The following is a 25,966-nucleotide window of genomic DNA, read 5'->3' on the forward strand; positions in this document are numbered from 1 at the left end:
CTGTCTTTCTAATTTGGCATTAACAATCCTCTAATTAAAAAGAGCATTCAAGTCGCCACTCGATTTAGCAAAAACAACTTTATCTTTTTGCTTATTTAATATTTTTTTCTCATCCGGATATAGCCTTTTAAGAGAAATCGAATCGCTGCTTAAAGGTGTTGGAACTTGTATTTCACGTGAAGCTAGGCTAACAGATTTTGTCTGGATGGTGGAGGATGTGGATGGTGCATTATTATCTTCTGGTAATAATGACTGGTCTTTTGTTATTGTATGTGAAGGTTCGGATATAACTAAAAATATATGTAGTCTAAATTCGATTTTTTTAAATTATTTTGAATAAAAATAGTTGCGCATAATGAATTTAGTTTTACCTAGAAGTGTATAATCTTTTTCTGGTGATTCAAATTTGCCATCTGAATCAAAAGGATTTTCCACATGTTTCGTTAAATGTTTCTACTATTTCGGTTTTTGGAAGTTGTTCCTTGGCTTCTGGTGTTGGCTGTTGATTCGGTGTTTTTTTTTCTGTCAGTTCGGTTGGTTGTGTGATTGTTTTTTGTGGCCCTTTGTTTTGCGGTTCCTGTGTGGCTTCTGTGGTTTTTGCTGTAGGCTGCGGATTTGGTGGTTTTTGTTTCGTGAGTTCTTTTGGTTTTTGTTCTACTGTTCTTTGTGGCTTTTAATTTTGCGGTTCCTGTGTGGATTCCGTGGTTTTTGTTGTCGGCTGCTGTTTCGTGGTTCCTTTGGTTTTTGTTCTACTGTTTTTTGTGGCTTTTGACTTTGCTATTCCAATGTGACCTCTGTGGTTTTTGTTGTCGCCTGCTGTTTTGGTGGTTTTTGTTTCGTGATCTCCTTTGGTTTTTGTTCTATTGTTTTTTGTGGGTTTTGATTTTGCGATTCCTGTGAGGCTTCTGTGGTTTTTGTTGTCGGCTGCTGTTTTGGTATTTTCTGTCCTGTGAGTTCTTTTTGTTGTTTTTCTAGCGTTTTTTGTGTTTCTTCGTTTTGCGGTTACTGTTTTATTTTTAATTTCCGCTTCTGTATTTATTGGTTGTATTTTTTCGTGGTTTTTTCTTTTCTACTGTTTTTTAGTGGTTTTTCTTTTGGATGCAATTCCTTCACGAGTTCTTCTAAGGTTGGTGAAGATTTTCGTTTTTCTCTGTTGTCCATTTTGTTTCACTTTAAGCACGTTCTGTTGATAGTAAATAAAAGTTCTTGTAAACTTTAACATGATTGAACCCAGAAGTCTCCTGAACGTCTTTGAATTGATTAAAGTTCTATACGAATCACCAATTCCCGTTTGTCCAGAGTTTCTAAAATTTCACTGGACATCTTGTCACATCGTCCTGCCTCGTTAAGCAAATTAACAACCCTTGACAAGCAACGCCTGCATTCATTAGATTGCGCATGACATAAACTCATTTATAAAATCGGTCCGTTGATTTTCTGTTTCTTCAATCATTCTCCTTAAAAAAATATGTATTTTGAACTATATAATTACAAATTATTTACAAAAAATAGTAAACGAATTCATTTAACCGATAAATAATCAAAAACAAAAATTTATTTATTTTTTAAAATTAAGAAAAAATCTTTTTTTCTTTATTTACAGTATTTTTCTTTGAAAAAGTGATTTCATTTTAATTTTTGTCTTTAAACTAAAAAAAAAAATGAAATCTTTTAAAGACAATTTTATTACATATATGTAATTCCGCGTGTACTAATTACTAACACAATTTACCTTTAAACCATTTTTTATTATTTTTAATTACAATACGAATCGTACAATATGCGCGATACACACAATTTAAAAAAAAAACTTTTTATTCGCCCGTAAATTTAAATTCCGGATAATATTTCTCAATCTCCTTTTGAACTTTTACACTTTTTACTTTCAATTCCCTCGGTTGCTTTTCAATGGCACATTTGACAATTCCTAACCGCCGACAATCCGGCTTGTCATGGTCGAACAATTCTTCTTTTATTGACGCCCAATTTCTACGACCTCTTCCCTTCGTGGATTCTTATCAGTTAACCTAATCATCTTAGCTTTTACCCAAGCGCGGCCTCCTGTTTAGCCAGTTCCAGGTACCTTAGGCACCAAGGGCGCCTCGTCGTCCGAGTCGCTTCTTGACCTTTTGCTTGTGACCAATATAGGCTTCACTGCCCACTGTATCCGAGCCCCCTTTGATGCTTCGATGATAGATACAGAGGAGGACGAGCCCGCAGTAGGGGCTTGGCCCGGTGCCAGACTATCAAAAACTGAGTCTGGGCTGTCGGGTATCTCTAGGGGGGATCCTGCCCTAAGAGATTCGGTGGCGGATCTGGGGGTACGATATCTGGATGAGGTTCTGGGTCCAAGCATGTGGGAGAAGGGGTGGGGGATGACGCTGGGAGATTGTACACCTTTTCTTTCAAATAACCCCAAAGAAAAAAGTCCAACGGTGTCAAATCACATGATCTTGGCGGCCAATTGACATCGCCATTATGTGAGATAACACGACAATTGAATTTGTTGCGCAAAAGAGCCATTGTTTCGTTAGCTGTGTGGCAAGTGGCACCGTCCTGCTGAAACCACATATCGTCCACATCCATATCTTCCAATTCGGGCCATAAAAAGTTCGTTATCATCTCACGATAGCGAACACCATTCACAGTAACTGCCTGACCGGCCTCATTTTGGAAAAAATACGGCCCGATGATGCCGCCAGCCCATAAACCGCACCAAACAGTCACTCTTTGGGGGTGCATTGGTTTTTCGACAATCACTCTTGGATTCTCATTCGCCCAAATGCGGCAATTCTGTTTATTGACGAATCCACTGAGGTGAAAATGTGCCTCATCACGTCTAACAGCGCCTTGTTGCGTGTCCTCAGGTGAACTCATCCTAGAGAACGATGTAGCGTTCTCTAGGATGAGTTCACCTGAGGACACGGCAACAAGGCGCTGTTAGACGTAGAGACGGAGTTTTAAATTGACGCATAACGTCGTTTACTCCAATATTTTTCACAATCAGGAACCACTTCAACAACGGTTACCCTAGAATCCTACCCGTGTGGGAATGAAGACTTAACTCGTTCATACAGCTGCCTCAAATCCGTTACGAGAATGGAGCCTCATCTCGTTCAGAGACGTAGAATATTTATAATTACAGCGAGTTGTAGAAAATGTATAATAATAGCGAACAGCTGCCTCAAGTCCGTCACGACAGTGGAGACTATCTCGTTCAGAGGCGTAAAATATTTATAATTATAGCGAACAACTGCCTCAAATTCGTCACGAGAGTGGAGACTATCTCGTTCAGAATCCGTCACGAGAGTGGAGATTATCTTATTTATAGACACATAATTTTACAATTATAGCGAACAGCTGAATCATGTCCGTCGTGAGAATGGAGACTTAACTCGTTTAGAGACTTAGAATATTTATAATTATTATATTATATAAATATATTTCAATTATCATATATAACAAGAAAAAGTAAATTCTATGTAATATTTTTTGAAACTAACGCATATTTGTATACATTTTTTTTAATTAATTGATTAAAAAACATTTCAATTATTATTGCATATTTTCCAATTTTGTTCTTAAATTATTATAGGATATTCATTTTTTATATACGATCCAATTACCATCATTATTACTTTAATTTATTATTAATTTCCCTATTTCTAAGTTCGAAATTATTTCTCTCGTACATTAACTACATTTTTGTCAATTTCCCCTGCATTTTAAAATTGTTTTAATTTAATGTATATTCCAATTTGGATAATAAATGAAATATTGAATAAATGAATTAGCACTATATTATTTCCTTCTTTAAACTTCTATTTATAAACAATCCATTGTCATTTTCATTTTAATTTATGGTCAATTTCACGGTTACCAAGTGGTTAACGGTTTAAAAATAAGCGCGAAATTATTTGTCTCGTATGTTATTAATTAGTTGCTACCGTTGTTTATCATATTTGTGTTCTTATCATTTAATTGTTTTTTTGGAAAGTAATTATTAATGTTTTTCAAATTTTTTATTAAATATTTTTTCAAATTTGAAATTTGTATCATCGAGAAATGTAAGATATCGATTTTACTACAGTAATTTTTTTTTTAATTTTAGGGGTCCGACTATCATCTGTATCGGGGCAATTGATAATGTAAGTACCCTTATAAATATTATCGTTTCCGTGCTAGTGTTTCTTAGTTTTAATATTTAAAAATACACAAAACTTTAAAACCTTTTGTACAATTTTTCTTGTTTTTTTTCAGAATATTCGGTTTAATCATGCCCGTTAATAATGAATCGCGCATTATTACTAGGGATCAATTGAGAGATCGCCAATCTTTGGAATCTCGTCGTCGATTGATAGTTATACAACTTCGTCTTATTTTTTTCAACAGCCCTGAATTAAATATAATTATCCAACCAATAACATCTTCTCAAATTTTGCAATGTTTCAATGCCCGTCGTATGATTATACCGATTCGAAACTGGTTGCGGGTGGTTTTATATCGTTTACCTCCAACATCAAATCGCGTTTTCAAAACCCTCAGAGAGGGATATATAATTTTGCGTGGATTATCTGTCATCTTGCCACCTTTATTTCCGATTTAGAAACGGGAGACACAACCTATCTCTCAACCTCAATTGAAAGTCGCGTCCATGGAAGATCAGCCGCAACCGCCCCAAGTACAGACAACAACAACAAATTCTACTTCGTCGTCCGTCTCTCCAAATTTGCAACGATGCGACGATGATATTTTACGCGAAGAAACTGTTCCTGTTCAGGCTAACAATCAACATTTGGGAAAGAGGAGAAAAGCCCCGATAAAACCAAAGGCAAACAATCCTCATCCTGGACTAAAAATCGCAGAACTACCGGCACCGACACACCTGCAGAAAAACCGAACATCACAGAGGAACGAGCCAATCATATCAGAATCGATCTTCGGAGTTGACGTCTCTCTAACAGAAATCGCGCCAAGACAAGAATTTAGCACCAGTTACAATAGGATAGTTGATTTATCGTTAGAAGTCTATCAAAACTTCAGACCAGACGAGAAGCAATTAGATAGAATCCTAATGAAAGAGGAGATCGCATATTATGCAACCTCGCTATTATTGATGAAGCTAATTGACGTCAAGGCCAAAGAAGGACAAGTAGCACTGACCAGCGAGGAGAAGGCAATTAGAAAAGCTGTAACCGACGAACAATTAAATTTCCCTCAGCCCCTTTTTACCATGCTCAACGAGGTTGGAAACTGCACCGATAAGGTAGGTAAACAAACGCGACATCGAATTCCAGATTTACCAACCACAGTTGTACAAGGATTTGGTGGATACCGCGCAAACGCTATAACGACCGATACACATAATATCTTTGAAGAGGTTCCCTTCTTGGGAAATCGCAGGAGATATGGTAATGGCACTGGTTCTGGATCTGCCGCCGCTAACTAAAACTAACTTCAGAGTTGGACTACCACAAGGTACGCGTGTAATCCAAAATCTAGTCGGAAACACAACACCAATCGGACCAAGAAGACCAGAAATCGTCCAAAGATTGGCAGGTCTAGAAATTACCGCAAACGCATTCCAAGAGTATATTCGAGGCACTCGCTTCAATTTCAAATATGAAAAAGCATTGTCTGACATTATTGTTCACAACATTTAAAATGGCGAAAGTGTGCTTCAAAAACTTAACTCTAAATGGAGGCGAAACACAAGTGGAAATAAGCAGACCAACGGAAACAGAGGATCCTGAACGCTGGAATGAGAGAAACGTTCAGACTCTATCCGCTGCAACTAGTTCCATAGCTATAATGGGAGCAGTATACTTTTTTGGATTCCAAACATTTAAGACGGACCAGGTGCAAATCGCAACCAAAGAGTAGCAAATTGGAGCTGTGTTGAAACAGCGAATCAACAGCGATTATGGGTGATGCCAGATGATTGGTATCAAAACAGAAATGCTAGGAGAAATCTTCCACCAGGCATTGGCACTGAGAAATTCAGGTTAATTTCCCTAGGGCAGGACCTAACAATGACAGACGTGATTAGAAGAATGATTAAAACATAACGATAATTATTCAAAACACATTACCAAAGGTTGGTCAAAAGACAGACGCCCATTTCATTGTCTGCGGACTTAAGATAAAACACAAAACACAACATTTGCCATTCAAAAAGGATTTGAGACAGGATAATCAGGACATGAAATAAAACTTTTCAGTTCAATCTATTAGAAGAACGCACCGGGACGCTATTACTTTAGCACAGGAGCAAGCGTTTCACGTAAACATTCATTCGTGCGGGCCAATGACAGATATTTGCCGTTCTGCAAGGTTTTGTTTTTTCAATTAGAACCGAAAAATCGGTATATCAGATTACTTTGTTGCAAAGGGGGCGAAGTTCTTCTAGGGCCATTGGGGGAATGTCCAAAAGAATTAAGTCAATTATTGACTGACAATACACCTCTTGCTGGCAGTTTTTAAATAACATCCGTAAATTGAATAGTAATTTTGCCATGGCCTCCTATTCCTGGGGATGTTAATATTGGGCAAGGGGCTTTTTGTTTTACAAGCAAGGGGCAAATTTATCACCACGCTCAGGACATCCCTCTAAATGTGCAGCATCGTGACGAGCCAATTAGAAATAATCAATACTATTTTCTTGATGTCGCGGAAGCGCTCGAACGTCGCAACGATTTTTTTGACGAGACGGGAATAGATCCACATCTTTTCCGGATCCTCGAGGAGATGTTGAGGCGCACGAACGTACTCGTCCAGAGTTGTATTTGCATTCCGGAAATGATTCGGAAACGCATCGAACGTGACGGGCCAGACTCGGTAGCGAACATCATGGTGCGATTCAAAGGCAACATCAATAGAGACCGACGGAATTTTAATTTACCTGAGAGCCGCTGCGAAATAGCAGCGGTATTTGATAACGATATACCGTTCGATTTTGATCCGCGAGTGTACCCACGACGTCCGCTTATAAAAAATAAAAATTTTATAAAAATAAAATTAGTAATTTGTCTCGTGGGTGTACCCGTTACTCTTCCCTCGAGGAGGGGGCGGTTATGACATGCGTCTCAGATATGCGAGCAGACGAGACAAAAAAGTCTCGCTCCGGGATTTCTACCAGCACAGGTTGATGATACGTGACGAGACTTTTTCCATATTAGACAATTCCGCGAAACTATTTCAACAGTACGTGGTTGACACGTACGTGAAAATAGAATCACAAGAGTTGTGGTGGCATCAGACAAATCAACGTCAAGTTCGGACCACGTATTACAACCGCTAATGCGAGGATCGGCCGTATCACCATCCTGCCGTCCGGGTTTAATGCTAGTTGTCGCGGACAGAACAAACTATACCCGAACGCTATGGCAGTCGTTGCCAGACACGGTAAACCCGACTTATTTATAACGATGACCTGCAACCCCTATTGGCCAAAAATTACTCGAAATTTAAGTTTTAATCAGCGCGTGGAAAATCGTTCAGGATTGGTGTGCCGAGTCATCCATATATTTTTTATTTTTATTTAGTCAAACAACAATTCTTTGGAATCGTCCGCACTTATAATTATTCGATCGAATTCCAAAAAAGGGGACTGCCACACGCTCACATTTTAATCGGGTTCGAACCTACGGATCGGATCGACGACGCGGAGAAGATGGACCGGATTCCCGACCGCGAAGTCGAGCCGGATCTGTACGGTATTGTGCGTGATTATTATGTGCACCGTGTCTGCGGTCAAGACAATCCGGCCGCCCCGTGTACCAATTTAGAGGGTCACGTGTGTGCGAAAGGCTATCCAAAGGCCTTTCGACGCAATACCGTTCTAAATTTCCACCGTTTCGACGGAAGGCCGGAATATGCCCGTCCCGACGACGGTCTGTTAGCAGGCGCAGGCAATCGTTATGATAATCGGCGTATCGATCGTGCCTTACAAATATTGTTATAAAGGACCAGATTGCATCACCATCCAAATGCGCGGGCAAAATAATGAAGTCGATTGGGACGAGATTCGTAACTATAACGACTGTCGATATATCAGCTCGATGGAAGCGTGCTGGCGTATTTTCCAGTATAAATTAAACGATCGTCCCCACGCCGTAGTTACGCTGCCCGTTCACTTGGAAAATGAACAACCCGTCACTTTTGATGAAGGTGACGACGAAGAAGAATTACTGACCCGTGTCGCGGACGCAACAAACTACGTGTCTAAATTGGTGGCGTATTTCCGTCTGAATGCGGTCGAATCCGAAGCACGGCAGCTGCGATACGTGGAGATACCCGAAAACTACGTTTGGTTTAGAGGAGAGGGGGAATAGCGTGCGCGTCAACATTTTAACAAAATCGTGGGAGTTATACCGGAAGTATCCCCGTTGCATGACGAAAGGTTTCACCTGCGTATTTTGTTACAACATTTACGGGGCGCCACCTCCTTCGAATCGATCCGAACGCTAGCCGACGGGTATATCGGTCAAACGTACCATGAAGCCTGCGAGAAGCGTCGGTTACTCGCCAATTTTGACATTTACCGCAACGCGATGCGCGAGGTTTGCGAACGCGATTTGCCGCCGCGCGTCAGAAATTTTTTCGCACTAATTGTTTTAGATTCATTCGAGCGCCATCGGCACGCAATACCGGCCTTATGGGAAGAGTTCAAAAATCCTTACATGATCGCTGATCTCATAAGACGCGGTATTCCGCGGCCGATAGCGCTTCGCCGCGCTCTCATTCATATTGATCAAATCGTAGCGGCAAATCGCGAGGGAATAAACCTCAATGAGATCGGTCTGAACGACCCGGAAGCTGCTAGCGTCAATGAAGCGAACGCGTTTGCGGAAGTGCGACAATGCGCGCCGGCGTCAGACGAGCGCGAGAATGTGCTCTTGAGATTCGGGGACAGAGTGTGCGAGTTGAACGCGGATCAACGTACTGTTTACAACGCCGTTATTTACACTTTGTTAAAAAATAGAAACAGCGTAGATTCGGAGAGTGCGTTGCGCCATTTCCACCTCGACAGGGCTATCGTTGCGGGACTGGAGGCGGACGAGACGTTCATCAACAGAAATTTATTTTTTGTTGACGGACCCGGCGGAACTGGCAAAACTTTTCTCTATAACGTAATCGCAGAGCGAATTCTGTCTGCCGGCGGTGCCCGTCTGATGGCAGTTGCGTGGACGGGCATAGCTGCGTCTTTACTTATAGAGGGGAGGACCTGCCCCCACGCTTTCCGTCTCCCTCTGGACCTGGACGAAGAATCCACAGTCGGATGGCCGGCCGAGCACGAAAGGTCACAAAACATTCGTCGAACCGACGTCATTCTTTGGGACGAGGTGTCGATGACCTCAAAGCATGCGTTGAACGCGGTTTGTGACGTGTGCGAGAACAATGTGGTTCCTTTTGGGGGAAAAGTAGTCCTTTTCGGAGGGTGACTTTCGTCAAACTTCGCCGATCGTGGTGCGCGGTTCGCGCATGGACATCCTTGCAAACTGTGTCAAATCGAGTCAGATTTGGCGAAGGATGAAGGTGTTTTGTCTTCAGACAAACTTGCGCGTGAATCGCGCGGCACAGTTGGCGATCGAGGCGGCGGCTCATCATCCCGAAATGGTCGACTTGGAAGTCGCGGGGAACCGCATTCAAGAGTACGGCAATTGGCTTTTGCGTATGGGGGACGGGTTAATCGAGAGGGCAATTTTGTGCGACACGTTCGTAACGGCCGATCTCATCAAAATCGATCGTCATTTCGTAATGCCAACCATACAGGAATTGATCGAATGGGTCTACGACAGAGTGAATGAAAACGACGTCGGGGATCGCGGTAGATGACATTAATTTGCTAATTTTAAATCGAAAAATCATTGGTGGGCTACTACATTGGGTACACTACCACTCGGTCGACGAGTATGCCGGCAATGCGGCGACCGAGGATGATGAATTTCACGTCTCTTTGGACGTCGTTCATCGGATCTCGGCGTCCAACATTCCGCCACATGAGCTCGTGCTCAAGACGGGAGCGGTTGTCGTCCTTCTTAAAAACCTAGACGTCAGGCATGGACAGTGTAACGGCACCAAAATGATGATTGTGCATCTCGGCGACGAAGTTTTGGAAGTCAAGTTTCTATCGGGTCCCCGCAAAGGGGAAACCATCAACTTGTCTAAAATTGAAATCACATCGAGCGTTCCGCAAGTTCCTCGCCCGATCAAGAGAGTGCAATTTCCCATGCGGCTGGCATTCGCTATAACGATCAACAAAAGTCAAGGACAGACCTAATTTGCCAAGCCCTTGTTTCGCGCACGGACAGCTTTATGTGGCCTTCTCTAGGGTGGGGTCGTCTGAAGATGTGTGTGTCGTGATCGAAAACACGGCAAATCAAGCCGCTTTCAGACGCAGAGACGGAGTTAAATTGACGCGTAACGTCGTTTACTCCAACATTTTTAACAACCCCGAACCACTTTGACAACGGTTACCCTGGAATCCTACTCTTGTGATTATCGGGGGTCAGCGCGAAGTCGTGCTTCCGGCACGCACGTCACCCTCTCCACCAACGTCTAACGAACCGACCAGCCAGTACTTCGTTCGAACAAAATGACGATTTTTTCAATTCCCTGAATTTGACTGACATTATTATGGACGTACTGAGACACAGACTTACACCCAGGATACTTCCGATCCCCAGGCTGTACGATAACGTCGTGGTCAATCCATATAACGATAGACAGTGGTTTGAACGAATTTCCCGTCCCGGAACATCAGGTACAACCACGACATTATTCTCAGTTGACGTACCATCACCGATTGCGATTCAAATTTCACCCTGATGTAGACAATTTTTTAACGAAAATGATTTGATCAATTTATACACGGATCAACAATTATACGACAGAATATCTCGTGGCGACCGTCCCGGAACATCGGGGACCACCACATTTCTATTTTAAAAATAATATTCACACCCTTTTAAATTTTTTCCAAATTTAATATTTTCATCAAAGTACACATTTATACTTCGTTAATGCGTTCGTAAATTTAGTGGTCGAAATGACTCGACTCCCATTCCAAAAAACTGTTACCTACATGAAAACTACATTTGTAAATTAAAAGATCCTCTTCACATCAATTATGTTCGTTCTTGAAACGTTACACAAAAGGGTAAGAATAACGATAATAACTCCATCGTATAAACTTATCTTTTTCTAAAGCTTCACGAGTATGAAATACATCCAAATCACGAGCCAAATCATATTCTGCATCACTAAACTGCACTTTAGGACCAAATAACTTTTCCATACTGACCTCGAAGTGACCGTAAGTGACGCAAACGTCACCGGAAGGGAGGCGTACGTGCCGAAGGCGCGGGCTGACAGGAAACAACAAACAGGAAATAGATACCAACATCCGCAGATAAGCTGCTATTATTAATACGTCCGGCGCACACAAACAACAATTCAGTTTAATATGAACACGCCAGTTAATAACTTCGTTTATACAAAAAAAAATAGTTTACAGTCGGTGTAACTTTATACAAAAATATAAATATCAACATAATCCCTTCTGGATATCGCGAAATAAAGTGCTAAGAGTGTACAAAGTGCTGCCAACCTACTGTACATCTAATCACATCGCAACATACAATAGATTCCGCCATGACCAGCTGTAAAAAAAGAGTCTTCACATTCTTCATCAGCGGTGAAGACCGAAACGAACGCCTCGAGACAATGCAACAACACGTATCGTGGTACATAGGACAGCAAGAAACAGGACGCATGGGCATGGAACATATACAATTGACGTTTGGATTCAAAAATGCAAGAACGCTCGACGCAATACAAAAACTTTTCAACAACGCCAATATACAATACGCTAATGATCTGGAGGCTTGCATCAAGTACTGCACAGATGAGAACAAACGCGAAGGAGAACTATACGTATTCCAAATTCCAAAATTCGGAAAAAAAGTGGACAAGACAATCATAGACGAAGCCCTCCAATGCGACACGTACCAAGGCGCTATGGACTTGATTGAACAGCATCACAAGTTATTTTATTTACAAAACCAGAAAAAATTGTACTCATATTTCACCCAATAGTATGACTGCCTCGATAAAGCCCTCTATCCCCCGGAAACATTCAACCGACCCATGATGGACACCAAAAAAAAAGTAATCGTACTTGTAGGAAGTACTGGTTTAGGTAAAACGCAAGTAGGTTATTGGTACAGGATAGGCTTCCCCCACTCCTCTCCCTTTTTTGTGGGGTGTCCTCCTTACCCACGACTCTCTAGCTCCTCCTCCTTTACCCATAATCCCTTGAAACTGGCCCCCATTGGATAAGCAACCAGAAATGTGGGGTTTAATCGATCCCCCCTCCTCTAGTTTGCGATGGCGGCGAAGCCAATCAGAGCCCAGATATTTTCCCACCCGTAAGGCTTCAATGAGACTTGAACATATTGTTCGCGTGACCATCTGCACCCTCTAGCGGTTCGAATGTAAACTAGTGTCCCCTCTTGGAATAAGATTATCTTTAATAAGGTAACCCCACCTAGTGAATATGGACCAAAACATTTATTTTAAAAACATATAATTCTGCGAATGTGTACCCTCGCGGGTACAAACTGTACTTTTATTGCGCACAAAGGACAGAGGAAATAAAACACGAGAGGTAAGGAGTAATTATTTATTATTAAGCATATACAGCTCTTTTTTTAACCGAGCCATCCATGGGATTATACGATAAAAAGGCATCGTGAAGAATTAGCGCGTACACCCTTACGCCTTTTGGAAATTTTGTTTTAGCTTCAAACTCCAATTTAATATCCACCGTTGAATACTTTATGGCTTCCGCGTGGTGGGAACAATCGATCACAAATATGGGCTTTGCTATGAAATCATGAAGGTTCAACATGACATCATAGTTTTCTCGTCCATAGTAGCTCTTATGAAAATTTTCGTACGAATATTATGCTGGAGCGAAAATTGACTTACTAGTAGATATATAGTGCCGATATAAGCAACAAAAACCGTACATAACCTCAATTTCCTAACCCCCCCCCCGCAGCGGGGGCCCACCTCGCGTGGCGTCCTAGTGTCCCCCCTGTCTACCAGAGTGCGCTCCGCCCCCCACCCAGCTTGTGTAGCGTCCTGTTTTGCCCCGGTTCCGCCCGTCGCTGCTAGATGTCGCGCGCTCCGACCGTCGTAGCCGTAGTGACGGTGCGGCGCAGAGACGGTGTGGCGCGGTGACGCGGGGGATCGGGTCGTCGGTAAACAAGTCGAGTGACTTATACAGAGTGTCTCAATAATCACGGTTTAATAAAAGAAAAACTATAGATACAATGGTAAATATTTATTAGCTCATATGTAGACAACGTAATGCTTCGTACAAGCGGTGTTTCTGGTCCATGAGATTTTCTACTTCATCGCGGTCGAGGATAATTTCGTCGCCATGATCCTGTTTCAGTATCAACTCACAGCTCTCTTCTTCGTTCGAATAGGTCACCTCGATACTGCTCCCGATGTAGACTGTTATGTCGTTCCAGAACATGATTTCTCCCACCTCGTCCTCCAGAAAGAACAAAAAATCCCAAAAATCCTGGACTTGAAAATCTATGTGCTTGTTCTTGAAGATGAAACGGACACCTGAATTCTTTATTTCGAAAATCGTGTTTTCATCGATAGTGACCACTTTGTTACACATTGCGACAAACAGACTGTCTTCGGTATCAAATTCAAATGTACTTATATATCAACAACTATCGGTGTAATTAAGCGAGATATTTACATTTAGTCAATTTGAATAAGCATTTTGCCAAAAGAAGCAAACAAGCGCACGTAGTTACATACAGCGGGATTAAAATAGTTTTTCGATCTGCTGAGATGTTGTATTCGTTACCGCAATTAACGCCGCCGCTGGTGTTATTGGAATTCTTGATAGCGATCGTTTGCCATTCGCCGTGGTCTTCGTAGCTCCGGTTCGCGAAAACGAAACGTACCTTGTAATTTAAATACGGCATATCTGCGGTAGTGTTATTCGACAATGTCACGCTAAAAGTTTGTAGCTTGTCGATTCCGTTGACCTGAGCGAGTTGCATACGCGTCCACGTATCGGGCCAAATGCACCGATTATTATGATTTTTGAAACAAACGAACGCTTCAATCACATCCTTAGGTTTATGTATATAGAAAACGTTTTGTACCACAGCCGACAACAAAACAAAGTGAGCACATAACAAAACCATGTTTCTAGCCCGAATGAATCTATCCTAGATCTCGGTAACTGCTTTTATAACAGTCAAACAATAATGACATTTATTCTGAGGAGGTGCCGGGCCGTCGATATGCATTTTGCTGTCCGGTCTGTTATAGTGAACAAAGCAGGGCAAATGAGTTTGCAATTCAAAATTGTTGCGATGTCGTACTGGTAACTTATGCCACATATTTAACAAATCGTGCGGTCTCACATGCTCCAAGAAATGTTGCACAGGAATCAATTCAAGTTGTTCGGTATCCAAGCTTCTAAAATCGTCGAAGAAAACTATCTTCTTATTCATTGTTGTGAAAGATCGATAACTTTGTTAACAAATCCCTAATTTGTTTAAAGACGCTCTCTGTGGGACAATTAATTCCGACAAGACTCAAGTCTTTTTCACCGACTCTCGTTAATTTATTCAAAAATTCGTTGTATTCGTAATACGTTTTCTCTTTAAAAAAAATACAAATGTCCATTGGTGTATCGAAACGCGCCCGACAAATCGTCGGGCAGACCCGGAAACAGTTCCGTAGTAAAACCGTGTTCACTCGCACTCAAAGAACACTCGTCTATTTCTGCATAGTAGCGTTTACCGTAAAATATATACGTTCGACCACCATACGTATTAAAAATGGCGTTCACTGTTTTACCCGCAGGCACACCCAGTCGCTGGACGCTTTGTCGGTCGCCCACTACCGTGAAACTCGGGAAGTGAAGTAAATAAAACGAATCACCGGTGACTACCAAAAGTTGTCCGTTGGGTCTTTGGTAGATATGCGAAATAGGAGCGTAAATAGGGACATAAACTGATATCATTTTAGGTTCCATGTAGACTTTATCACCTAATCTTATTATCCAAATCTATTTGTCGTAAAACAGATACATATGATGGTTAGACGTAACCAAAAATATGGATGGATTTACGTGACACAAATCTGGTACTTTTGTTTCGTTTTTCCCTATCGGAGGTTTCGTAGTTGTAGTAGTAGTGGTAGTGGTAGTTGTTGTTGTAGTCGGAGTTGTTACGCGGGCGGTGGTTGTGGTTTTTTTACCATATAAACGTTGAAGACCTGCAATATCGTCGTATGACAATGTCTTAGAATATAAGCTATACCAAGGGTACATAATGGCATTGCGTTCGTTACTGTGCGCCAAACCCAACGTATGTCCAATTTCGTGGAACAACACAGTAAACAAGCTCGTCTTTCCTCCGTAGTACCAATCTTCGGATTTATCCAAATGAACTTCCACGCACTCTTGTTGTTGATTTGGAAAAAATGCATGTCCTAATATGTTAAAAAATTTAAATTTGATTCATCACTCCATATTTTAAAAACCTCGGTTGCCAGCACTTTTAACTCTTGATAGTGACTGGGCGGTACTTGAATATACCAATTTAAATCCGTTTTCTGCCATCGCGAAACAGTCGTGAAGGCATTTTCTATTACACCACATCGGGGTTTATTTATTAGTTCGACGGTTTCGTTATTAAGAGTACCATCCACCGGAAAATTATAGAAATCCTGAAAATCCATTAGGGCACGTTGCAAACTGGACGCATTGATCTGCGTTAAAGATTCGTTGTCGTTAGGTGAAAGGAATCCGAATTTTTGTAAATATTCAATCACACCTTCCTTGGGCAGCGCGGCGACTATCGTCGACAAGTCCGAACAGGTAGTAAAGACAGCGTAGCATAGCAACAAGACTCTCATCTCGTTCAAGGTCAGTAAAATACTAAAATGTATTCGGTTCCTAGCTAATCTTTTATAGGTAAAATAACAAAGAGAAGTGATGAACCAAACGCTTTTAGTAACTATTTTGCGTGAGATGACGCAGAATATTACTCGAGAAATGGAACGAAAAAAGAATTATACTTCAATAGATTACAGTTGCGCAGTTTGTATTCATATCATAGCATTAGCGTGCTTTATTTTTACGTGTAAATGTATTATTAATTTTTTTGGATTGAAATAAAAAGTCTTATTTAAATAAAAAAAAAGTTTTATTTCATACAAGGATCCTTGAATACAACCAATTATATAAAAGGGCAGAATTTCTCAACGCGCACATGCGCAGTCTTCCTCCGGAGTGAAACATGCAATGGGCGTGATCGGGTTGAAATTTCGGAGGATTCAACCAATTATCATCGTCGAATTTCTCCACGTTAATGACTCTGCATGCGACATCCTCCCGATCCATTTTCGACATTAAAAATTCAATTTTTGATCTTCCTCTCACGTATATCAAGTCAGCATTTTCTATCAGTAGTGCGATTAACGTATCAATGTCGGAATATTGAACAAAACCAGAACTGTATTTGAGACCGTGATGATATTGTTCGAGCCAGCGTACCGTTCTTTTTTCTGCACCGGTCAACGTGCAATATTCACGCGGCGGTATCAAAACGTAATGACTAATATGACATCCATTGTAGACAGCCATTCCTTTAACGACAAATCCATCTTCTAACTGGAAGCCTTGAATATCTACCGCAACGATGCGCATTTTTAATATGACTGGTTAAGATTAGGTTCCTCCGGCGGTATTTATGTGAGCGGTAGTTGTTCCACGATACAATCGTGAATGGTGATGCAATAGGCACGTGTATTCGCGGGAAATCCTTTTTTTGCTTCGATGTCTAACTTTACGTCGACAGTGCTGGATTTTACAATGTCGTTTCTTCGAGAACAGTCGATGACGAAAATCGCGCAGTTTTTGAAAGCTATATAGTCAAGCAACGCAGTTTTTTCCTCACATCCCTTATAACTGGGGTAGAAATTCGTGTAATTGTGATGCGCTTCCACGAAGTCATTCTTTTCAAAATCTAATCTTAAACGTTCGTGAGGGTAATATTCTCCGTTTAGTGTTAATCTTATATCCGTTACGTCGACGTGATCGAAAAACGTCGCATTTTTCGCTTTGTTGTCTTTGCGATTTGTTTGAAAAGCAACTATTACGTATCGGGGGCTTTCGATAGCCGCGCACGTCTTGACAGACCAAATTTCTTTTGTAGATCCCGCGGTTAGGGCAGGATATTTCTGAAGTTCCCATCGTCTATAGCAGGGGTCCCCAAACTACGGCCCGCGGGCCACATCCGGCCCGCGAACAGATTTTGTCCGGTTCGCGGAGAGCTTGTATACTTGAAAGAAAAATCTACTAGAGATTAGATGTTGTTTATAGCAAATAAATTTAGTTTACTGAAGTAATCTATTTTTACGTTGAATATTAAATAATATGACATCTACATTGGGCTAACTACTCATAACATTGTTGTAGGTTATTATATACTAACCAACAAATTATTGAAATGAATTCAACCCACATTTTATACATTTTAAATAAAAAAATAACTAAAAAATACAAAAAAAAAATTAAATCAGACAAATTGCTACAAATATGTCTTAAACTTAAACACGCACAAACTCGTTTAAAGAAGGTACACACTGCTTAATTTCATAGCAGTGTCATATAAACTGGACTGTGGTTGCGCCACTAGCTTTCTTAAGTATTCCATTTACTGCCATCTAGAAGTGAGTGGAAAACACCAGCACCTTCTCGAACCACAAGATAATTCTGTAAGTGCTATTAGCGCCAAGTTTTAGCTAACAAAGGAACTATCTATTTCTGCTTGTGTTCGCCAGATGTCCTGTCACGTTGCTTCTCATGGCTTGCTCGTGCTCTACGACAAATGCAGAAATTACAATAAATCAACAGAAAACTAATAATGCGCAGTGTTGCCGTCTTGCGGACTTTAGTCCTATTTGCAGCCTTTTTTAAACGTGACGTACTTTTTCGGACTTTTTTTTGCAAGTAAAACTTTACACATTCGTTACTTGAGTACTCTTTCGGAGCCGAAGTAACAATTACTAAAGAATAAATTAATCAATTAATCATACGATACAGATAATATATCAGACTTCCCCATCGCTAGAGGCATCTGACAAAAAATTAACTTCCTTTTACATCATCAGCGGACTGATTCAACTTTTTATCACCGGCGACAATTAATGATAATATTGTTTTGGCCCTTAGAATTTCTTGGCGTGATCAATATGGCCCTAAGGCTGAAAAGTTTGGAGACCCCTGGTCTATAGGGTATCAATATGGGTTGATCTAATCTAATCGATTTGAGCAGAGCCAATTTGATTTCGTCGTTTGGAAATATGTGCTTGACCCTAAGATCGACACTATGAATTTTTAATTCCGCCGTTGTTTTAATTGCACTGGCCGCAACACCGTCCATTGGTTTAATTATCATACAATTTTTGTCATGTCTGGCTCTTACCAATTTTATGGTTTGTTTTCCACAAGTTATCATATTATAATCATTAAATATATTTAAAAAGTGTCGTAACGGGATTCGCATGCTAAAATGTCCATTTTCTGTATCGTGAATCGCATTTTCAGGGAAATTCCAGCGGAAAATATTCAGATGCGATGAGTCATCTTTCGAGTAATACAGATAACCTCTAATCGTACTAACTATACCCGGATCACGCACGCTATCCACTTCTTTCCCATTCAGCTCGTACGCTAAAAAAATGCTCCTGCATTGTTTACAAATTGCACTTGGTCGGTTCCCGTGAGACGTTTCAGCGATCCCTTAATGCAAATAGCAGCGTCGTACATAAGCAGCCAGGCATCTCCTTGATTGATCGTGATCTCAATGGTGTCGTTGTTCAAAAAAGATTTCACAAAGGGATGATAGGTGCGGGTCTCCACGCGCTGAATAGATTCATCAAATTTTGGCTTTCTGTGTATGTCGAATATTTCATTCGATAACATCGTAGCCCAGTGATCGAAGAAATTGTTTGTTGCTCAATGTAAGACGACCTTTACGGAGACGCCTCGGTTTTGTTACTAACCCTACCGTTTGGATGTTCGCTTTTTTATATTCACCAGCGGCTCCGATTGAGTCGAAAATCAACATTACGTTAATTTTTTAAGTTCCAATCTAATGGTGATTTCTTCACCTCGGAAATTAACCAACTCAAAGTTTTGATCCAGAACCTGTAGGGTAATATTGTAGATTTGTCGTTTGTTTACTGGCAAGTACGTTAGATATTTAGGAGTTTCGTCGATGGCGTACCCCGGATCGACGGACAAGGCAAACTCGTAAATTGTGTGCGAAGGTCTGTCGTTGTAGAACGCTCCAGACGTTATGTTACTATCTACATGTATCGTTCGCACTTTTATTATATCCACGGGTAAATCTGAGGAATGCATAATATTGGGCTCCAAAATTTTCTGTGAAAACCCCAATAATTTTCCGATACGGTCCGAGTGTTTACCTCGTATACGGGGCTGTAGATTTCACACTTTATCGTATTATTGTTGGGTTTGATTGATATCTCCTCTATTAACTTTGGGATCGTATTCTTCTCTTCCTTATTTTTCGGCAGATGTTCGTTAATGTAGATTTCAATGTCGCTAATTTCATAGGACCCGGTCGGAATTTCAATTACGTTTTCTTTATTGTTACTATCGAAGTAGTAAAATTTATTCGAACCCTTATCTATGTTGGGAATGTTGTTGTAAGAGTGGAATCCAATCAGCACTAAACCGTACTCTACATCTTCATCCAACTGCAGCGAATTGACAAAGTCGATGGATAATGTCGACGTGTGCCTTTTTAACGTAAATATGATCGACGTGTTGACAGTCCTTTTTATAGAGAAATTGTAAACACAAATGACCGCGCTTGTATTGCGTAAACTTTTGATATCTATCGTGATTATAGTAGATATTGGCGCTGTTGCCGAAATATTTAACAAGTTCCGCGGGTGGTTTAAGGTTACCGAAACTGTCAAAATACTCAACATCGTTTCCCTTCTTCTTTTTGTATGCTACCCAGTGGGTTCCTCTATTTCGACGAACATCCAAATTTACGATTCCGCATTCTTGCGATCTGATTCGACGGGGTAAACTATCTCGCATAAAAACACCCCTGAAGTGAGGAATTTTTAATTTGCGCGCCAGAGATATTAAATCGACGTCGTATAGAGCCCTTCTGGGTAGCTTTATTGGGAGTTTTTTTGTTTCTTCAGATAAAGACCGAATCCGCCGCGTTGACTCTTTTTCAAGAATAGACCCGATCCCTTTTTTCCAATCTCTTCCATAGCTCGGTTATGGCGGTCGGCCTCTTCGAGTTTCTTTCGTGCGTTTTTCGCATCGATGACAGTTTTAGCGATAGCAGCGGCTCCGCCCGAGAGCGAACCTAAAGCCCCTAGCGCTCCTAATAACGGTAAAAGTGGTAAAATACCGCCCGATTTTGATTCGAACGGTATAATTCTAGGTACCCTAATTTTTTTACGTCCTCCCGCTTTTCTTACAGCGGCTCTGCCAGCTCGAAGCGCTTCCAGTGCCGATCTCTAAGCATTTTAGGGTTATCGATATGAAACAATTGTTTCTTCATTAATGCATTGCGAACCTTTTTCACGACACCCTGTCGAAACGAAACAGAGGGACGCCGTTGTTGACCCATACCGAGCTTACGTTTAGTTTTCATAGTCGCGGTGACAAAGAATGCGGCAGCTTTTTCACCAAACTTTGCGTTTTTAGATTTTACTCGCTGCCACGCACGTGTTTCCAATTCTTTATCCGCTTTATGACGTTCGTCTAACGATTTGTTTTGCGAATAGGCAATGTCATGTACCTTACACGCAGCGTCCAAAGGATTCACCCCGCTATCGCCTCGGTTCAAGCGTTTTTCCAATTTTGTACCGTATATATATGTATATGTGTATATATATATATATATATATATATATATATATATATATATATATATATATATATATATATATATATATATATATATATATATATATATATATATATATATATATATATATATATATATATATATATATATATATATATATATATATATATATATATATATATATATATATATATATATATATATATATATAACCAAAACCAACACCATGTTAGCGCTACTCTTTAACCCCAACGGGGCAAGTTTCGAAAATGTTTACGTCTACTCGAAGTCGTTGTATCAACCATCAGAATCAGCAAAGTCAAGCACGTGTTTAACAAAGGTTATACACCGAATTGGACCACGGAATTGTTTAAAATTGTTAAAGTACGGGTTACTAACCCCGTAACGTATTTGCTTCAAGATATGCAGGGTAAACCCATAATGGGCGGATTTTATGAAGAAGAATTGCCGAAGACAGTTAATCCGGACTTATATCTCGTCGAAAAGGTGTTGCGCAGACGAGGCAATATGGTTCTCGTGCGCTGATTGGGATTGGATAAGTCGCACGATTCGTGGGTAGACAACGTAGACGTCTTGAAATAAATTTAGTCTCGATTTAGAAGTTCTGACATAAATACGTGTATGTGATGGCTCAAGAGCAAATTGTGACATCCAACGAATTGTATAATTTATTGGAAAATTTCGAGTTGCAATTTCCTTCATCAGAAGTGCTTCCGTCCAGCTTCGTTCCTGTAGAGCAACAAACCAAAAAATCTGCGACAAAACGAAAACAAAGTGCGTCGGTCGTATCCCGCAAGAAGAAGAAGAAAACTACGACAAGTGAAGCGTTTGCAGCTCCAACGTCATCCGCTGATTGGCTCGAAGTGTTCACGGACGGTAGAGAAAAAAGTGTCATTTGTGAGGCATTCAATTTAAAAAGAAACTTGGCGTCTCAGTTGGCGGGATTAGAGTGCAATATCAACGAAATTGAAACACAAATTGCGCTTTTTAATACAGACTTGCAAGTGGCGCGGCTGCAAGCGCAAGAGTGCAAAAGAAAACTAGAACAATTTAATAATTTAGCATTTAACGAAATTGTAAAATAGTAATAATGTATATAATAAATAAATTATACAATTACAAACTTCTGTGTAATTATTATGCGGTGTTGTGGTGGTGGTAAAAAAGAAAATAGCGTCTAAATATATACATGTTTATTCATTGTTGCAATACAATGGAATACAATCAATACATAAAAGCCTTATCTACAGTTATATATTTTATAATAAGACCACAGTATTAATAGTTCAATGTGCTATCAGAAAAGCGTAACTTTTTTCCATATTTCCCCTCATCGTGAAGCATTAAATTACATACATTTTCAGTTTCTACAGTGAACAAAACTTCTTCAAAGCAGCTTTGACACCAAAATTGTTTATCGTGATATACATCATTCAAATTATTTATATCCAGCTGTAAATGATAGTGGTCCAATAAAAGTCTAAAATTTTTCTTTTTAAATTTTTTAACTAGTTGAAATATAAAGTGACAAGATTTACAAACTAAAATTTCCGAATATTTTATCCTGTAATAACTGACCCATAAACAGTAAGCGGATTCTCCGTCAAAATCAATGGTTGGAGTTGCCAAAATGCTATTTCTGTAAGACGATCCAAATCTCTTATTCAACAGAATGAATTCTAAATTTAATAAAGAATAGCGATCAGACTGGAGCGCTAGTTGTTTAAGATACCTCCATCTATATTTCGAATAATATTTAAATATTAGTATCGTTAGTTTCCAAGGCAAAGGTGACTCAAGCAAAAAATCAGCACTACACCTAATATTTTCGCAAATTGTTATAATACAAAGGCTTTCTAATGTAAGTTGTTTGACCATAATCTGTAACAAAAATATATTAAAAAATAATTACGGCACTTTATAATGTCCCCACGAAAGCGTTTCATATGAATTCGGCAAATTTGGAAGCATGTAATTATAATGAAACTCGTACATGGTCGTTTTCGACAAATCCAATATAGACATTCCAATATAAAGTGGCTTATTAAAGCAAAGTTCCGATTTTTTTAATTCTATAAGCAACAAATTGTTATCAAGTATGGTTCTACTGTGAAATCTAGGACTAGAAATTAAATTTTTCGCACCGTAGCGACCATCCCACGCTTTAACAAATTTAACAATACGATCCTTGCGAATGTTTTCCATTGTTTTACCGTAAGCGGCATTATTAAACAATTTATATAAATTTATACCAAATTTTGTCTTTGCTTGGGTTCTTAATTTATTATTATGATCGATATAACATTTCAACCAACGAGATTGGTTAAATTTTAATATTTTGTGAATTTTCTTTAGTACGAGACCGTTTTTGAGAGCCTGTTTTAAATTGCGATAGTGTATGACGTATTTTTCTTTATTATACAAAGTAGTCATTACTTTTGGTAACTTTGAATTGGGGGGCACTCGATGTTCGGCACAAAATGGAAAATCTCTATGTGTGTCATGTAATTTCTGCGGGTATTCCAGGTCTACCTCTAGGATATATCCTTGGGAAGATTCATCTGGAATGTTCATGACATTAAGTGAATCAATCTCTTGATGAGACATCCAGTCGAATCCTCCGTAAGGAAGAGGCTCGCACATGGCCTTGCCATAGAGGTTATTGACGTCAAAGTACATGATATAGGAATCATCCCTGGATGAATCGTAGTTGGGCATATATTTATTGTTGGCCTCCGCGTATCTACCAACACACACCGAAATTCCACATCGTATAGCCCGCTCGATAAACATAATTTGGTCAATGTCGCACAAAAGTTCTAAACGACATTTTGTGAATCTGAGCATGCAATCCCATGTATACCCGGGCATACTGAAATACCAGGCCGGATCCAAAACGTGTGTTGCCATACAAGTTTTTCGAAAATTTTCGAATATATCTGCCAGAAGAATAACGTCGGTTTTTAAATACAAATCTGAATAATCGCCTAAATTTTTTATTTCAAACGACTGCCCAACACTTTGTGCGTGGGAATATTTTTCTTCACTAATATTGCTTTCACTTAATTTAATATAGGATTCTTCAATCGGGGGTAAAGTTGTTTCATTTAATTTGTTTATATGGTCGATGTAATCGTAACACAAAATACCTTTTTGCGACAGTAAATTTAATTTTGATTCGTCGAGATCGGAAAATTCTTTTCTTAAAATATATAGTTCATTTTTATCCATACTGGAAACTAAATTATCCAGAGATGCTCCCAAAAATCTAAACGAATATATAAATCTAAATTTTATGTTATAATCAGGTTCGAAATATGTAAAAGAGATATATTTTTCCTTATTAACCGGAACTATGGATACAGAGCTTTTTTTTGCTAAAACCGGAAGCAGGAAGTGGCTATCGTATCCAGAAAGGTTCTGGAATACTACGGGCACTACAAATATTTTTTTAAAATTTAAATTACAAGCCTGATGGGCAAAACCCCTAAATTTACCAGTAAAATGATCATGGTCACGAACAATAACATCTTCTTTTAAAAAAGGTTTTTCACAAATATGACAATGGTTCGACCTTTGATCTAGATTAATTTCACTATCCATTGGTATAATATCCTTAAATTTTGAACGAACAAATTTTGATAAATTAGATATTTCCTCCACGAACCAATCAATACAATCTAGACCACGATAACTTTTCAAAAATGATATTTAATCACCATAAGAACATTTAAAGTAATATGCAGCACTGTAAGCTTCGTGCTTTTGGTATTTCGAGGTTTTATCTGAAATTTTCAAATTTACTTTTCTCAATTGACTCTCAAAATCGGCGTAAATTACAAACGGAGTCCTTTGTTCATATATATGGTTTCGAAATTCAACATAATCATATTTGGGAAAAGACACTTTATACTCATTGAAACTGGAACACATTGTTTCGTGGTCATGTAGACGAGTTTCGTTATTGAAATAATTCAAACACCTATCGCAAATGTATTTCTTGTGATTATATTTACTGAGCTATGAGGAAACTAATCGAGACAAATTTTTAATGTAACAATAGTGATATTTTATTTCTTCATGATCATTATCTTGCGGATCAGGATCAAAATCATTAACTTTTGGATAATATTTATTTTGTATTAACAACAAATTTGAATATTTTTCGCGTTTTTCTTTTGTTAATCATGCAGGTAACACGGAATAAAAACTAGTTTTTTCATTTTTATTAAACTCTAAGATATAACATTGATGGAAATATCATTGTCTTTTTCAAATTTGCTTATTTTATTCATTTCCATAGGTGTTTTTAAATTTTCAGTTTTCAAAACACTTTTGTAGTATGGATATGAAGAGGGTAAATACTGACGAAAACGTGCTTTAAAGAGTCCGCATACAACTGACCAATTAAAACACGCTTGATCGTCATTTCTAATACAAGCCCTTTTATTCGCAATTTCTTTAGGCAACTCAACGAAGGATGATCCGTTACCCATTTCAAATTTATTAATGTTAATCTCTAAATAAATAATATTATTTAAAGCCCACCCGGAATCACGTTGATGAAACTCTGAAATTTGATTTAAAATTTTATCTTGCACATTTTCAACAAACCAATCATTCAATTCTGTTCCTAAATCAACCTCAGCATTTCCGGTACTCGGATATTTAACATCAACTTCGCCTTGGACATCATTTTTTGCCTTAATAAATTCACCGCAAAATGTGGTATTTACTTTCAGCAATAAAAATTTCTTTAAAATTTGACTAATTTTTTGTTGAAAAATTGGACGACAATCGTTTAAAAATTGAATTAAATCTTTATGAAGTAAATTAATTATGACACCGGTCTGAACTCTTCCCTGGAAACACGACGCTACCGATTCCCATACAACCATTTCATTTGTGTTTGTCTCGCGGCTACTACTTTGTAATCCCAATCCAAAATGCTTATGTTGATAATTAAG

The 25,966-nt window shown here is 39.3% G+C and overlaps 1 protein-coding gene across 1 annotated transcript in view; it reads left to right on the top strand.

Moving 5' to 3' along the window:
- The first annotated feature begins 11,655 nt into the window (after positions 1–11,655).
- The window catches only part of LOC132697584 (uncharacterized), a 47,515-nt gene continuing 33,204 nt past the window's right edge, over positions 11,656–25,966 (top strand). The window contains exon 1 of the mRNA XM_060663159.1: positions 11,656–12,008. Within this exon, the coding sequence (XP_060519142.1) occupies positions 11,656–12,008 (353 nt within the window). The remainder of the gene's footprint in view (positions 12,009–25,966) is intronic.

The sequence above is a fragment of the Cylas formicarius genome, unplaced genomic scaffold (assembly GCF_029955315.1).
Source record: "Cylas formicarius isolate icCylForm1 unplaced genomic scaffold, icCylForm1.1 PGA_scaffold_10__41_contigs__length_53128322, whole genome shotgun sequence".
Lineage (NCBI taxonomy): Eukaryota > Metazoa > Arthropoda > Insecta > Coleoptera > Brentidae > Cylas > Cylas formicarius.